This window comes from Amaranthus tricolor, chromosome 2 (genome assembly GCF_026212465.1).
Source record: "Amaranthus tricolor cultivar Red isolate AtriRed21 chromosome 2, ASM2621246v1, whole genome shotgun sequence".
Taxonomy (NCBI): Eukaryota; Viridiplantae; Streptophyta; class Magnoliopsida; order Caryophyllales; family Amaranthaceae; genus Amaranthus; species Amaranthus tricolor.
Genome location: NC_080048.1, coordinates 6,550,281 through 6,568,582, shown reverse-complemented (window position 1 = coordinate 6,568,582; position 18,302 = coordinate 6,550,281). Strand labels below are relative to the sequence as shown.

Sequence of the window (18,302 nt, the reverse complement as noted above, 5' to 3'; positions counted from 1 at the left end):
CGAGCTGTATGTCACTCACCTTTCTTCTTTGCATAGCATATCTATCTGTGGAGTATCTTAGTGCGTGCATTCTTCTTTGCCCTCTCCTTAAAGGGGATCTATTTTTCTTTTTGGACCCTTTGTAGGGATACTGAATTGATGACTATGAATATGACTTGAATGTCTACCTCTAATAACATTTTCTGTACCGAAAATACTTGAATTATTTCAACGTTCACCCTTTTAACTATTGACTTTCGTCTTATACGTTGATTATCTAATGGTACATATATAAAAGTTAATATCATGAAATCCGACATCGAGAAAAGCATCTCTCTTGATTATGTTTTTCTCACTTGAGTATGTTTTATATATATATATATATATATATATATATATATATATATATATATATATATATATATATATATATATATATATATAATATAATATAATATAATAATCAATAATTTATCGAGATCAAATTTTGTGAAGAGTAGCGTTCGTTAGAATAGTGATAATAATACTACACTACAAAAGATAATCTTTGTTGTATGTAAACCCGTCTCTGTTGTAATATTTCTCATGTGATATTTGTGAAAAAAATGTTTGGTTTGAAAGAAAAGACAAAAAGTATTTCTCGAACAATAAATCCATTTTGGACTTATCGCAGATGGCGTTTATGGGGTGAAATTGATAGGAGTAATCCATTTTGTCATCTTTATACTCAACTAGGGCTGTCTAGTGGTTGCTATATTACCTACAACTAGCATGTCGTTGTTATAAATGGTCCTGTACAATATCAAATGCAATGTCCTTTTTATTGTTATTTGTTCTGCTCTTTTTCCCACAAAAAATCGAACTAACCCTAATCAGTTTGGCTCCTTTATACGCTGTCTACATTTTGCATCACAAAATTTACGACATTTTCTTCTTTAAAAGAACATTGACACTACTGTATTTTTTCTGCTTCACAAAATATTACCACTTCTCCTTATCACAATCGTCGAATCACTGTTTCTAGACTCATCAAGATTTTCTCATATCTATACTAGTTTGCTATCAAGAAACTAACGTAACCAAAAACTTGAACTGACGGTTGAAGCCCTAGGATATTTTTATATACTCTAACACGCTTCCGCACACGAGAGCCCATTGAGCTAGAAGTGTGGATGCAGTACTGACCCTCATCATACTTGGTGTTAAATATTCCACTTTAAAATGAGGGATAATTGAGATTAGAACCCGTGACACCTTGTAATGGTGGCTTCTGATACCATGTCAAGAAACCAACTTAACCAAAAGCTTAAGCTTTTGTTTGAGGCCCTGAAAACTGTTATGTACTCTAACATTTGCAAACATGAAAGGTATGTTTTCGAAATTATTTATTTACATATTACAAGACGTACATGTTGAAAATACATGACCTACTACTTTTGTGTAAGACAGACTTTCAACAAATCATCATATAATGATTCCTTTCTTTATTATGAATCATCTTAACCTCTCACAATAAGTCCTTATATATCTTGTGTTCGTATCACCTTTAAAGAAAGCGGAATAAAAAGACGGGTCATATTATTGTAGGAAAATACATAAGTAGCTTGCCCTAGCTAGCAATATTAGAAAGAGTGAGTTCTGATGAAAACTTTTCTGAGAGCTCTAACACTAAAAGACTTGGCTCTAGTCAAAATAGCATTATTATTAGTATTACTAGAAAATCTGTAATTATCTCTTTCATTTTCTTCCATTTTTATGTTGTCTTCAGGATTCCAAAACTGAGCTTCCTTTCTCTTATTCTTGATAGTTGCAAGCACATCATACTTGTTGCAAATTCCCCACACTGTCACCTTCTGTTGAGGATAATCAACATTTACTGAGTATATTCCTGATAAAATACATTAAATTTCATTTAGTTCATTCCTAAATAAGGAAAAATACCCAATACAACATAAATAAGAATTATTTATTTATTTATTTATTTTGTATCTGAATACGTGTTGTGTTCTAGTAAACATTTATGCTTGCAGATTATAATAAGCATGAAATAATAAAACAATACATTGTCGTTGAATGCCGCAATCCACTCAAGTGATTGGTTGTAAAGGAAAAATATATGTAACTTTATAATCTTGTAATTGTAATAATAAAAAAATTAGATTTTTTTTATCAACTTTTCTATTTTATTAAGGGTTAAGGTGTATGTGGGGGTGTCAAGGAACCAACTTAATCAAAAGTTTAAGCTTATGGACTATGGTAGGCTCCATAGTATGTTATAACTCTAACATGCCCCCTCACATGAGATCCCTTTTGGCTAGAAGTGTGGATGCAGCACATGTCTGCTTTATATCTGACACTGAATATTTCACTTTAAATGAGGGATAGATGAGATTCGAACTCGTGACCTTTTGTGCTGACTTCTAATACAGAGTTAAGAAACCAACTCAACCAACACAAATTCTTGTGAAAGACGGTCACTTTGAGAGATTATCTCTAAATGGGTCGGCCCATTATATATATTTTTTAAAATATTGTAAATAGACATTAAGAATGATATAAGTAGACATTTAAGATATTGAAAGTAGACATTAAGAATACGGTAAGTAAGCATTAAGAATAATGTAAGTAGATATTAAAAATATGGTAATCGTTAATGGACTTGAGATACGTCTCTCAAAGAGACAGTCTTTCAAGAGACTAGCTACTCAACCAAAATTTTAAATCTCTAACAGTGAAAAACAAATCTTTGTGATAAGGGTGAAAGTGAATACCTTCAATTACCCGACCAACCCATAATTGCTATTTTTTTATCAACCTTTGATAGCACGAAAAGGAGATAAAAATTATATCATGAAAAATAGTTACCTCTAAGATTACTCAAGGCCTTCTTAACTTTCCTCTCACAGCCATAAGAATATAGAGGAACCTTCATCTCTACATATTGAGGCTCTACATTCTTGTAAGCAGGAACAATTTGTAAATCCGCCATGGAACAAATTTGAGAGAGATTATTTTGTAAATTTGTAATGGATTAAATGTTTTTGGATAAAGCTTATCCAAATATACATGCAAATTGGTAGCTTTATATAGAGAAGATTAAGAAACTTGTTAGGGTTACTTAATCTAATTAAAATTACAAAGATTAAAAGTATATTTAAACAAAAATAATTAGTTTAAACATGTTATACATAACTTTAATTGGCTTTTCTTCTAATTAAGACATTTCTTTGCATTTCTTAAGATTACACTTTTTCATAAGTTGACAAGAAACTTTAGGCTAAAAGATGTTCGTTTCCGTAGATTCTTTTTTATGATTGATTATTGATATTTCTTGGAGGGATTGTATGAATTCTGAGTCAGATTTGGTTATTTAAATCAAAAGATTTAAAGCTTTAATTAGGGTTTTGCTTCTTTTTCATGCACGTCATGCAAATGAATGATGCTTTTAGCATTGCTACCATGTGCGTAGGTTATTTGCCTTGGGAAGAAAGTTGATACTTATATTTAAATGGAAAGATTGTTGTGAATAATCTAACCTATTTTTCACTATCTGTTAATATTTTCACATTTTGAAATTTTTTTAATAATCTAACTTTTTGCTTTCACTTTATTGCCAATGGATCCTTCAAAAAAATGACCTGCTATATCAAGTTACCTCTCATCTTCTTCCTTCTCTATAAGTCGAAGATTATTTTGGACGAAAAAAATTAACTCGACCTGCAAACTCACCCAAATCAAATAAAAAATAAGTAGATTTAGGTTGAGATTATTGACCCAATAGATTAAATGGGTAAACTCGACCTGATCTGTTTGTTAAATGGGTTAGATTAAAGTTTAAATTAAACCTAAAATAAATCAATATAGTCCATTTAATTATATGTGTAAATTTTGAGTCAAATAAATCAATATATCATAAACTTAATTTATTTATTATTTTTCTTTTTTTCATAGTTATACAAATAAACAACTTCTATAAGTTTAAAATAAGACATAAAAAATGAAATGCAATCAATATTAAAACCTCTAAATGAAAATATAACTCTAAATGGATTAAGTGGCTTGTAATTAGATTGACCTAATCATTTAATCGGGTCAGGGTTGTGATTTCCAATTAACTAAACGGGTTATATCTAGGTTAAGGGAATTTTGAACCAATCTCATATATATATATATATATATATATATATATATATATATATATATATATATATATATATATATATATATATATATATATGAGACTCAAACACAAATACGAACAAAAACCCGACCTGATTGGACTTGTTTGACGGGCCTAATTAACTCCCATATTTTCACTCCTTTTCGCCTAGCTCATGGACAAACTGAAAAAAAAAAAAGTAGTTAAATTGAACTTTTTAAAAAAATATTGTTAGCTTTCTATTATGGTTGAAAAAGATGCATAAAATTGAATATTTTGTGAAAATAATTAAAGCAAAATTGTTGTGCTGACATAATCTTCCTATATTTTTGTAACATACTTTCACCCTTCTTCTTTTTCATTTAACATTATTTTTAATTTTGGATTGTCTTTCTTTATTTACATTATTTCTATTTTTAAACAATAACTTATAAGTTTCTTTTAATTTCATCAATACAATTTAACTCTTTTTTAATTTTATTCACATAATTCATTCTCTTTTTATTCGTCACTAATTAAATATCCACATTTTTCATAAAAAAAAAATAATAAATAATTTTTTCATTGGTACTATTCTAAAGGGAGAAAGGAGTAAAGCTCACGAAAATCATGCATGACGCACATTTGACTAGTAGGAATAACAACTATAAATGCATGATTGATGAGTCTGAATGCTTCAACTTCCAACTGAATACTGATGATATATGCTTAAATACATGCATAAGCAATAACGGCCATACCAATTGACGTTTTCAGTTAAAGAGATAATCAGTTATATATTGGCAAAAGAAATATTACCAGTAAATCTTGTATTTAAGGTTGTATTTATGGTATTATATTGTTAATAGCATTATTCTTGGCTAATTACTTGTAGTTTTTCTTAGCAGATTTTTTATATCCTCTTGCTATAATTTTGACATTTAGTTGTATTTAAACAACAACGATTAATGAGAAAGGCAGAACACAATCACAAATTCTTTCATTGTTTTCACTAGAGATGTTCAAAACTAATCCGACAATCCGATTTTTACCCGATTTTGTAACCAAATTCGACTTGATCCGACTTCAAAATGCGTTTTAAATTTTGTAAAAATCAACGCGGTTTCAAAACCTAATTTTAAACTGAACCGAAATGTGTGACCCGATAAGTGTACCCGAACCCGAATCCAAATGAACACCTCTAGTCTTCACTTTATGGTATCAGAGCCAGTGTGACAAGAAATCACATGTTCAAATATCAGTCACCCCTCATTTAAAGTGAAATATTTAACACCAAGTTTAAAAAGAGACTATGTTACATCAATATTTCTAGCCAAATAAGTTCCTATGAGGACGAGTTAGAGTATATAACACAATCACTAATTCATTCTTTGTTCTCATTTTTTTTTGGCAATTAAAAGTAATATACTAACTCTAAAAGAACCTTTTTTTAAGAAATTAAACTACTTCACCTCGTTTCCTATCATTGTTAACCAAGGTTAAAAGAAATTAAACTTTAGAAAATAGAAATATTGGCAAAAACTTAAAAATCGAAGGTGTGACAATACTTTAAACAATATAGTCACTTCATCAAAGAAAATCTTCAGTGTCCAATAAGTTGCAACAATTTTCATATTAATCTGCCCCATAGAATTCACTATAATTTTATTTTTTACTGTGAACTATACAACTTTTTTAATTTTATATCCATACTTTTAACTTATTTTTTCATCTTATTTACATATTTCTTCCGTTATCCAATAAAAAAAAATTTCGGCCCAAAACCTTATAAAACACCAATATTAATTGTACTTTTTTCAATTCCTACGGAACAGAGGTAGTAAAAAGTAAGTTGATTAATATGTTATCTTACACCTTAATAATTAGAGTTCGAAACCTATGAAGCGCCTTTTGCCTTATTTTAAATGGTGATTGTTATTTTTTTATTTTAATTTATTGACATCACTTTTTTTTTTCTACATCCGCCACTAAATCTGACCCCACAATCTACGTATTGATGATACTGCATCACAATTTCTGGGCTCGTGATCGTGATCTAATCAACTTAGATCATTTGGAAAGCTTATTAGTATTGAAAGAGACAAAGGGGACAATACACAGGCAGCATTTATCAGAATTCAGATAGTGAGTCAGCTAAATTTAGTGCTATTTATAGTCATTCTCTCATGTGATTTGTTCTACCTATATTCTTCATATATACTTTCCCTCTTGGCTCCTTTTTCATGAAAAGACGAATCAAGTGGGCATCTCCATGTTGAGTTTAGGAGTCATTAGAGAATTAATTCAAACAATTATCTCAATCAAAACTTAAAAAACAATTTTCTCAATGTTCACCATATTTGTTGTATAGTAATTGCCTAATTGGTGAATAAATCAATATAAGAGGGTAAAAAAGTAAATATGTATGAATGAGATAAAAAATTAAATTAACTGTGCGGATGAAAATTAAAAAAAGAGTGTTAGTCATCGCCAAAAATAAAAATAAGGAGCGAGTCAAATTTGGTGGGACTTGACTAGGTAGTACAACATCAAAATGTGTCATACTTAATGAAATACTCTCATATGATATCCAATTGATATTGGTAAAAGTGTTATATGGATTTGATTTATACTATTTTAGTATGTACAAACCTGAAATAACAAATACTTTTCAATAATTGTACATGATTGTGCTTGTCAAATAGAAACACTTACTATTTTTTTTACATTTTTAGGTTGTTACACTTTAAAATAGTGTAGATCAAGTCAACACGAACACTTTCTCTTGATATTGATACCTTCTATAACCAATTTACACAATAGAGTGGCAAATCTAGGTTTTATAGTAAAGTGGAGCCAAGATAATCAAAGTCAATTTTAAAAATGAAATCTTTTAGATGATGGATATATTAATTTTTTGAATGATAAAGTTAATGCAGAAAATTTAAGGACCATAAGCATTGAAATAATATTAAATAAATTAGTGTAAAAATATAAAAACCACAATTATTAAAAAAATGTTTAAGTAAAGCTAGCAAAAACATATAGAGACTATTAACAATATTAAAATATTAAAATGAAGTTCGTGAAAAATATAAAAATAAGATAAATGTACAAGGTTAATTATGTTCAAAATTTGTGATAAAATTAAAATGATCCTTTAAGAGAATGATAAACAGAAACATGTTAAAGCATAAGAATAAGTAATAATGATCCTTCGTAAACGTAATTCATGGAATTCTTCACATAGGATGATCATGGCATCAAACTTCCATACACATGATTTGAATTCAGACCTTCCCCTGATTTTTAAATTCCAAATACATGATTATAAGCATGGAAGTTAGAGTTTTAAACCAAATATTCTGTATTGTATTTATGTATTTTACATTATTTTTTTATTTTGTATTGTATTATTTATTTTACATTTAAGCTGCACCTTATTTTTATTTTGTATTGTATTATTTATTTTACATTATTTTTTTTATTGATTTTCGAAATTTTCTTTTAATTTTACCTATAAATTTATTTGCTGATTTTTTTATCTCATCCAGTCGTTATTTGACCTGATCACTTGATAAACCAACAACACATTTGTATTTACAATTTTTTGTAAAATATGCAAAACAAATGAGAAGGAGGACTGTATATATGAACAAATTAAACTGTACTTACTAAGCATTATTATACTTTACGTCTCCACCCATTCGTTTCTTATTCTCATTACTCTTCACATATTGTCTTCAAAACATTTTAAACTTTAATATTTTCAAATACTTATCATAAAAATTCTAAAGTGTATAATAAAATTTTATAAATTAAGACGAATCCCAACAAGATTTCACATTGGGATTATTTTATACTCCCTCAAATTACACTAATTATCCCATTTGATTTTTACACAATATATTCAATGCACGATTTAATACTAAATATATCTAACTGACTGTATAATTAAACATTATAAAAAATTGATATTAATAAAATTTACATTAAGATGAAACAAACAAGATCACACTTGACAATATTTTGACATCTAAATTAAGAATATAATATTAAATGAATAATATTAAAAAATCAAATGACATAATCACTCTGAATCGAAAGGAGAATCATACACATATAATCCAGAAAATTTGTGCCAGGTGGCATTCATATACAACACAATTTGTCGCTCAAATTAATACTATTTTTATTTTCCTATGTCTTTTTTGCGTTGAAACTCTTAAATATCAATTAAATTTAACTATATTGAAACTCTTAGTCTTCATCAATTTAATTCATCTTTCTCTGTATAAACATTCATATGCTAGAAGATAAAACTCTTTGTCCTCTAATTTAATTATATTGAAGATGAAAAGACAAAACTTAAAGCTTTTTGGTTAGTGCCACATACATAGCTTGCTTTATTTATATGATTGAATTTCAAAGTTTTCGTTTAGTGCATCTCACATACTTAAGAAAGAATAGATGATATTTTAAGAGTTGAGTTTATTGATTATTTTAATTAGTATAAAATTGAGATAAAACTAAAGAAAGATATAAGTTTTTGTTTCGTTGCTATGTGAATATGTAATTTTATCTCATAAATTTTATACGTGTAGATTTGGGATGAAATAAGGTTTATAAATTGAGATCAAATTTTGAAGAGTTGAGTGGAGATGAAATGGAAGCAAAGAGAAAGAAAATATTGATGAAGATGATGTTTAATTTGTTTTCATATTGACATGTTATGTAGTTATGCATATCATAATAATCAAATATATGTTGTTATGTTGATGATCAAATTTATTAAGCATATGAATAGCTTTTGTTTTAAGTATTACTTCTTTTCAAGGGTTAGTAAATATTTTTGATTAAAAATATTAATATTAGGTTATTTGATATACTTAACATAAATTGAAAATATTTTGTAATATAATTAGTTGTTATTTTTTTAGTTATGTTAAAACTTTATAGATATAATTATTCAAAAAATACTATTTGTATTAATTTAACAACAATATCTAAATTAATATTGTATATATTTTTTATAAAATAGTTCTATAATTACGTGCATAACAGGGGTAAATACCTAGTTTTATATATCTCTCAAAAACTTCACTATGACATTAAAGAAGAAATGAAGTACATGAGACTCATAGTATTAATTCAACTCAAATGATTGAATACATTATAAAAGTACTTAATTAGTACATAGATACATAATATGATTCTAATCAGCATTATTAAAATGAACACTTTATGACAACACCCCAATAAAGCTCTGTATATCTTCACACCATCATGTGGTAGCAAATCTCTATGAGTATTTTTTGAACTTACAATAATATCTTACAAAAAAACCATTAATTATTATAAGTTCAAATTTTGATAATATATTGCTTGTATTTAATAATTTATGATTCATAATCAAGATCAATTATGTCATAAATTATAATTATGGCCTTATGGGTTATGAAATGCAACATGCATTAGGATTTTCATCACTAAATAACTGTGGAGGTGGGATTCTCTCAATCATATAAATTGGTTGTTGGTAATTGTAGTAATTAAATTGAGGATGATACATCATTCTCTTCATTGATTCTTCTTCATAATTAATGGGATTAATCACATCATTAATAATTTCTTCACCTTGATTTTCTTTTTTAGGTTCTTGTTTGTTTTCATCTCCTTCTGTTGGTTTGTTTTCTTCACCCCCACCTTCTTTTGGTGGTTCTGGATTGTTCTCTTCTTTTGGTTCTTCGGGTTTGGGCTCGTCACCGGGCTTTTCAGCCTCCGTGGGTTTGGGCTCTTCAGCGGGTTTATCGGGTTCGGGTTGTGGGACTATTTTGGCTTGCTTTTTGGTGCGTCTATACACATACTCAACTAGTTTGTTTGCATCCATTGTACCTGTTACTGTCACCTTTCCACTAGTTAGCTCTGTTTCTGCTGTTTGTACTCCTGCAACAAAAAATTAAATGTACAATTATTCAAAAGGTATTCAAAACAATTATTCATTTAACCTTGTAATTGAATTTGATTTGACCAACTTAAAAATGAATTTATAATTATATAAAAAATTTTGTGGACAAAAAATCGATTTTAAACCGACCCAAAACACTTAACCTAAAATCAACCTGATGAACCAAACAACACCTCTATGTTACCGTGTGAAATTTTTGGTGAGTATGGTATGAAAGTGGGGTGTCCGCACCCACCTGCCCATTTTGAAACCCCTGGATCATATTATGATTGAAATTTTTATTGATATAGTATGAAAGTGGGGTACTAGGGTCCTGTTTGTTTTACTTTTTAAAAAAAATTTAAAGTCTCAAAATAAATAATTAAACTAAAACAAAAGTAATATAAATTTATGTCAATTAATATTTAAAATTCTTAAATTTTAGGGGTTTATGCGATCGAATATCTTGCACATGTTCAAAACCACCTCCAAACAGTAATTTTGCTTTCACACAAAAGTGCTAATACAAATATATTTTTATTGTTTGTAGTTGAAGAAATGAAGGCAGGTAGATTCCATGGACCACAAGCCAAAATGGTATGTTTGGTGCATGACTAGCATGTGTTAGATACAGGCCATGTTATTGGGGCCTAACACATACGAAAAATACTGTACTAAAATTAAGCTTCTTTTTCTGTTGTTTACTTTTCTGGGCAAAAGGCTGAAACTTAAAAGAGAATTCCTAAAGAAAAAGGCTGAAATTACAAAGATAAACTGATCAAAAGGAGGGCAATTATAAGCAGTTTTTCAAAATTTCATGGTGGGGTTTTGTTTGCAGATAATGTGCTGAACTTTAGAAAGTGGGCCAATTGTGATACTATTACTTTTGTCAGGAAAAAATTGACATCAAATGTTACACAATTTTGTATAAGAATAAATTTTTTAAAATATAATAATTATAACAAAAATTCTTGCATATTCATAGAAAAAATTCAAAGTCTTTTCACTTTAATAACTTTGTCTCATTTTCTTATTTATTAGGTTCTTTTTTACAGTATTATCCTTACTTTACCCTATTTTATAATGGTGCCCTTCACTTTTTTATTCTTTACTAATTATTTAACAAATTATGTATCACTTTATAATGACCCCCTCCATTTTCTTTGACTTTGTGCCTAAATAAAATGAACAAAATCATTAAAATAGAGAAAGTACTATAAAATTCACTAAACTCATATTACTGTATATATGTCGAATCGCCTCAATTATTTTTTTTCATTATATCACATATAAAAATATTTAATAGTGATATAATTTTAATCAAATGACATGGACTATGAGATCGGTCAGCCCCTAAATTGTCATTTAAATTTTTTTCAATATTTATAGGATTTATAAAAGAGCTAGCTTTAGTGATGTACAGTACAATATTAAACTAAATTATATCATAATTAAATACCTCTCATTTGGAGTATTTTCTTCTTAAGTTGCCCAGCACAGGCCTCACAGTGCATATTTACATTAAGCTCCACAGTAGTTATTCCACTTACCTGAACATCAAAAGCAACAAAATTAAAGTTATTTTCATGATGAAGCAAGATTATTACAGAGCAAACATAAATCAAAATTACAAGCAAAGCTTCCTCCATTCAAAACAATTTATTACTAATTTTAATATATATATATATATATATATATATATATATATATATATATATATATATATATATATATATATATATATATATATATATATATATATATATATATTTGAATGGAGGATGCGCAAAGGAACTAATTCAATCAAATTAAACTAGAACTAATGGTTAAAATCTCAGTATATGTTATATTCTCTACTCTTTTAACATACACACAAGAATTTTTTGGGCTAAATGTTGTCTTGATGAAGCACATGTCTTTCTCATACCATTGGTGCTAACAATTAAGGAGAGATCGATGAGATTCGAACTCAAACCCAAAGGTTGATAATTAAGGAGAGATTGATAAGGTTCAAACTCGAATCTCGAGCTCTGATACCATATTAAATAGCCTAACTAATTTAAAGTCTAATCTTATGATATTGGTTAAGACCCACCAATAAAATAAAATGTAAAAGGGTAAAAAAAAAAATTGGTAGGTATCCCATGAAAATTACCTGTGAAGAGACTACTTCTGGTATAGGCTCACCCTCATTAGTAGGTAAAGGTGACAAAACTTTAGCCTTTCTCTTAGTTTTCTTCATAATCTTGTTGCAGATTGCTTGTGGCTCCACCACACCTTTTATTGTTACTTGGTTTTGACTCATGTCTATTACTACCCCTTCAACTCCTGCTTACATAACACAATATTTTTATAAATTAAAGCTTAATTTGTGACAGAATCATTTCAACTCATTTACTTCTGCAACTTCCTCTAGGAACTTTTGAGGAGTATTAAAAAAATTCATTCAAATATTTTTGTACTCCCTTCATTTAGCCTATGTACTGTGTCCCAATTACTTTAATTTGTTTTTCTTCTTAAAACATAATTAATTTGATTAATTAAAATTAAGTATAATCCGACTCGATTAAAACGCATATTAAAATCAGACAATATATCCATTAGTTTTATTTATTTTTATAATTATTTAATTATTACTCTTAATATATATGTTATTTTTACTATATAATTTAAAACATGATTATGTGAGATTTTTTGTTTCGTTTCCATACAAAGATTTTTCATATTAATTTTTTATAAGTTTTAATTAAGAACAATTAGATTTATTATGGGTTAAAATATTATAATGGAACTAATGACTTGAATGAAAGATATTACACACAAAAGTCGAAATTATTCCCCTCCATTTCAGAAAAAAACTTAAAGAAAGAAATATAGACCTCTGATTTTCATGAGGGATCTCTCAATTTTCTTGGCACATCCAACACAATGTAAGTCCACATAAAGAACAAAAGGTGGTGGTGGTTGTGGTGGTTCTTCTTCCTTTTTTTCTTCCTCAGCTGGAGGTTTCTCCTCTGCTGGTGGTGGTGGCGGTGGTGGGTTTTCTTCTGCTGGTTTTTCCTCAGTCTTAGTTTCAGCTGGAGCTGGTACTGCAGCTGGAGCTTGCTCTTCCTGTTAATCACATTCATTAATCAAAAAATTAACACTAACCCATTTCATTAAATCCACCAATAAACAAAACCCACTTCCTAAAACTTGGGAAATAATTAAATAAACCAATCAAATTTAAATCAACTTTAAACAAAAGTATATTTTTATATATATTAATATATACTTACTGGCTTAGTTTCTTCACCCATTGGTTTATATGTCAAGAATTAGTTAGGATCTTGAATCTTGTAATAAGAAAATAGTGAATTGGGAAGTGGAGAAATAGATATAGAAACCCAAATTGAGTAGTTATAGATTTAAAATGTAAAACACATGCAATGCAAGTAGATATATATGCCTAGAGATTTTTTATTTTTTATTTTTTTATGAGTTTAATTCTTTTGGACAATATTTTTGAAACTTAAGAATGTGGAAAAGGGGAAAAGCAATGAAGGAGAGGGGGGTAATTTATAGAAAAGAATGGGAAGGAAATTGGTGAAAGTTTAGGTGTGTGGGATGAGGGTGAGGGTGAGGGTGAGGGTGAGGTGGGGGAAGGTTAAGGCATGAGGTGATGGTGAGAATTTGATGACGAAAAGAAGTGCTAATGTGACTGGTTGCCATGTGGATTTGTCCAACTTATTATTCCATTACTTTCGTTTTCTTCTCGTAATTTCTCGAAACAAGAGCTTTGTAATTATAAAAAATATCGGCTTTTTGGCAAATTGTTGATTGCAAATAGGTGATAGTTGATTATAGTAATTGATTTGAGTAGTTGATAATCCATTGCTATTAGCAGGTTTTTGAAAATATCTTATTTATACATACAACAAGTTGTTTTACCCAGATAACTATCCAATTAAACATTAGCATTTTGATTATTTGATTACTCAACTTTTATTTGTATCAAAATAAGCTAAAATTGTCCAATAAGTTATTTTGTCAAACATCCCATATGTCGTACCGAGAGTTGTTCAAAGGTGTCCCGATCCAAAAATACAAACCGTAAGCGAAAGTTATCCTACCCGAAAATGTGTTTTTTTTAGGCTTATCGAACCGATATTACCTGAATCGAAGTTGCACCCGAACCGGAATATTTACAATCGAAAATGAAAAACTAAACCTCAACTACAACCTATTTTTATAACCAAGATATAATTATTAATCGAGATTACTAGAATCTAATAGTAACCGAATCAAGTCATATCCGTCCCAAATCATGCATGAAATCGAACTCGATTTAACCCGAACCAATTTCTAATCGAATTGATGTAAACCCCAAACTAATTTTTAACATAGAAGAATTATCGACTCATATTTAATCATCATATTAGTTAATTTTAATAAAGGAATAGATATTTCATAGATGAAATTTTATAAATACATTGTTTCATATATTTAGAGCTAATAATCAATGGTCAATGTTTATTAAACTATTTTTAATCAAATTAGATGAAAAATAATAGAATTTTAATTTTAATTTACAGTCTAACAAGTAAAAGTAACAAAATAATAATAATCACTCATTGATTTGCATTGTAACTATTTTCCCTTAAGTAAAGAGAATTTTGATCATCAATTAAAAAATGACTAGCAACTTAATTTGATACTGACTCGATCGGTAGTAACGCGTAGTCGCATTCTACTTGAAAAAATGCCCGAACTTGATTTGTACCCTGTAAAATCGAACCAATTATTAACTAATGACTACCTGAGACCGATTGACGCTCTACTTGAACTTCAATTGATACCAAACTGTTGCAAACCCAATAGCCCGAAAAACTGATCTTCAACTGAACCGTGACTAACCGACTCAAGTCGAGTGTGACCTACCATGGCACGTATCCGAAAATAACTACAATCGAACCAAACAACACCCGTCCAAAATCGACCCAATAACCCGAATGAACATCTCCATCCATACCAAAAACTAAAAAGCACACAACTACACGATTATTAACAAAATGCATGGTTAGGTTAATTAAACTTTATGAATATGATCGAATGTTTGAAAAAATGATAATAAATATTTAATGGTTAAGAATTAAAGAAAAGTAGTTGAAATTTTATCCAAAATAAAAATATTACAAAGTAAAAAGTAAGGTTCAATATTAAAATGTTGGTAATCTCATAAAAAGAGAGGGAGTAGTACTTTTCTATTTAAGGATTAATTGTTGAACATTTAGAGTATATAAACCTAGATTTGTATATACTACATACTTAGTATAGTAGTGGGACTTAAATAAATATATTATAAGTCCAAATTAAATGCCTCAAGGAATTTGATGAATCATTACTTTGATTCATAAGTTTTGTTTGATGAATCATTACTTTGATTCATAAGCTTTACTTGGTAAAACATTACTTTGATTCATAAGTTTTGTTTGGTGAAACATTACTTTGATTCATAAGCTTTACTTGGTGAAACATTACTTTGATTTATAAGCTTTGTTTGGTGAAACACTTTTGTTTCAAAAGAAGGTATTGTTTCATGCATAGCTCTATAAATCTCATCTCCATATCATTTCTTATTTCTCTCTTAAGAATACTCCCATTCTTATTCTTCCTTTCATTAGATAATATTGAGAGAGTAATTAACTCTCGATACCATTAAAGTTCTTAATTCACCACAACACTTGTATTTACTATTGCAATTTCCTTGTGCTAGGATTTTGTTGTAGATTGTATCTCATTGTGAATTTTATTTATCATCCCAAGCACCTTCGTGGGAGAAATATCACAATAGGAACGTGCATGAACGCCTTCTACTCATATCAAGTTTCCGAGTGACTTCTTTGATTGTCGCAACCATATCTTCATCGTTTCCTTGGTGATTCAACAAGAGTTCAAAGCCATATACAAAAGATTACAAATAGTGTAGATTTATCTTGTAACACATATTTGTAATACATCATTATTGTAATATTAATACATCAAATACTTTTGTGAGAGATCATCTCTTAGTAAAACGATCTCAAAACAAGGAATTCATATTCGAATGAAGTGGACTATTTAGGCCATATATGAAATGCATCTCATAATGAAACAACCTCATACAATATATAATTTGTGCTAATAAAAAAACTAAAGAGTATTATAACATAATAAATGACATGAATGGTATTTTTTAAGAAAATAGATGTGTGAATGCTATAAAACACTTAAAATGAAATTTTATAAAAATAATAGGGACTATTTCAAGTCATGTATGAAAATGTAGAAAGTTTTGTGGGACTAGCAAAAAAAATTATAGCAAATCTAGAGGCACAACAACTATCAATTAAAGATTTTGTTATATTGTTCAGCAGACATAGTATTACGGCAAAATGTGACATAAGGTTACGAGACTTACTTAACATAATGTTCAACATGAGTTTATACTGCATTCACGCTTCTAAACCAAACATAAAATAATGAGGATAGAGTGACTATTAACAATATATAAATCTACTAATTTTTAGGATGATTTTTACAAGAAGACGAACTATTCTCTATTGTTTAATCTTCTTGTAATTTGGAATTTGATTGGTAATTAGTTTTACTTGTCATTTTTTTACATTATGTTTGGATAGTGAATGTGGAGAAAAAAGAAAGAAAGAAAAAGGAAAAGGAAGGAAGGGGATACACGGAAGGGAAGGGTCAGATAAGGAGGAATATTACACTTTGTTTGTTTAGAAGGGAAGTGAAGGAAAAAAAAACAGAAAATAAGTATTTTTCCTCCAAATCTCTCCACGTTAAAAGGAAGATTAATTTGTCCATATTTCTTGTGCCTCCCCTTTGTGTTTAAGGGAGTATTTTTTTGTCTTATAGCCTAGGTTGTAAAAGATTTTTAGAGTTAATATATTGCTCTGAATTGGCAAAAAAACAAAATTGTCCATGTTTTCCCTCCAAACGCCTCCCCCAGTCTCTTCTTTGGTCTTATTGTTGGGCAAACAAGAGGTTTTCTGAATAACTCTCTTTTATTTTTCTTCATTTTTCTTTATCCAAACATTGAGGGAGGAGTAAAAAGAATGAGCTTATGTTGATTTTTAAAAGGATATTATTTTTATTGGCTATCAATTATAATATACAAAATAAAGCTTATGCATCTGATAACTTAGCTAGGGTTCATGAGAATGTGGAGATTTGGTGGTTAACATGTGTAACAACTAACAAGGAATTTCAGACAGGCTGGACAAAAGGAATGTGTTATTAAAAAGTTTATGCCATTATTTAAGTAATAATTTTTTTTTAATTATAAATCAAGAAGATACAAAAAGCTAATTCCTTTTTATTTTTTCTGGTTGATGCAATACCTAACCACATAGTGGAGCCAAAACACCATAAAACTTAGACATTGATCATGCATATGAAGTGATTAGTGATCAATCACTTCATATACCGATTATTATGTGGTCCTATAAGGATGAAACATCTAATTAGTGTTCCCTAATTAATTATTTCAATAAATTAATAAATAAAATTATTAATATAAATTCTCAAATGAGACTGTCAACTCTATTGGCTGGCTTAACGTACACTTATAAGATTACTTATAATTTTATGGTAATTATTTACCATTTTAAAGTGACTAATTATTACCTTAACGTGATGATATACAATTTTAATGTCATTATCTTTTATAATCTTAAAGTAATCACTTACAATTATAAACTAATTACTTTTTATAGTCTTAAAGTGATTATTTATAATTTTAATTTAATTGATTACAATTACAAAATAATCAATAAAACAATAGACTGATTGCATGGGCCGTCTCATGGTGACACCAGCTCGCTATATTATTATTGCTTAATGGAAGATGATATTTTCAGCCACAAGATTTTGTCAGAATTATGTTTTGACTCTATTATTTAATTTGATTGGTCAAGATTTATGTTTTTTGATTTAACAGACCATTATAGTTAATTAATAATTTATTAAAAATGTGCATTTTTTATTTACATAAAATTGTAGATAATGTTTCCTGTTAAGAGTGAATTAGATTCATACTCTTTGTTATGGTAAAGTTGTACACATCCGACTTTACAAAATAACACCTTAAGTGAGTAATAAAATGTTGTTTTTGTAATCTTTGAATGATTGATGTTGTTAAACAAAATAAAATTAAGAATATTATGTATATGAAAACTAATTAACCAATAAACTCCA

The 18,302-nt window shown here is 28.4% G+C and overlaps 2 protein-coding genes across 2 annotated transcripts; both read right to left on the bottom strand.

The window, feature by feature from the left end:
* Positions 1-1,501: 1,501 nt before the first annotated feature.
* On the bottom strand, positions 1,502-3,000 carry LOC130806659 (heavy metal-associated isoprenylated plant protein 28). Its single transcript, XM_057671821.1, has 2 exons — positions 2,845-3,000; positions 1,502-1,867 (listed from the first exon to the last, which is right to left on the bottom strand). Exons 1-2 carry the CDS (start codon positions 2,966-2,968, stop codon positions 1,602-1,604), a joined length of 390 nt encoding a protein of 129 aa, XP_057527804.1. The 5' UTR covers positions 2,969-3,000; the 3' UTR covers positions 1,502-1,601.
* A 6,240-nt stretch (positions 3,001-9,240) lies between these two features.
* LOC130806827 (heavy metal-associated isoprenylated plant protein 9-like) lies at positions 9,241-13,704 on the bottom strand. Its single transcript, XM_057672038.1, has 5 exons — positions 13,343-13,704; positions 12,944-13,175; positions 12,220-12,392; positions 11,524-11,614; positions 9,241-10,063 (listed from the first exon to the last, which is right to left on the bottom strand). Exons 1-5 carry the CDS (start codon positions 13,361-13,363, stop codon positions 9,573-9,575), a joined length of 1,008 nt encoding a protein of 335 aa, XP_057528021.1. The 5' UTR covers positions 13,364-13,704; the 3' UTR covers positions 9,241-9,572.
* Positions 13,705-18,302: the final 4,598 nt, after the last annotated feature.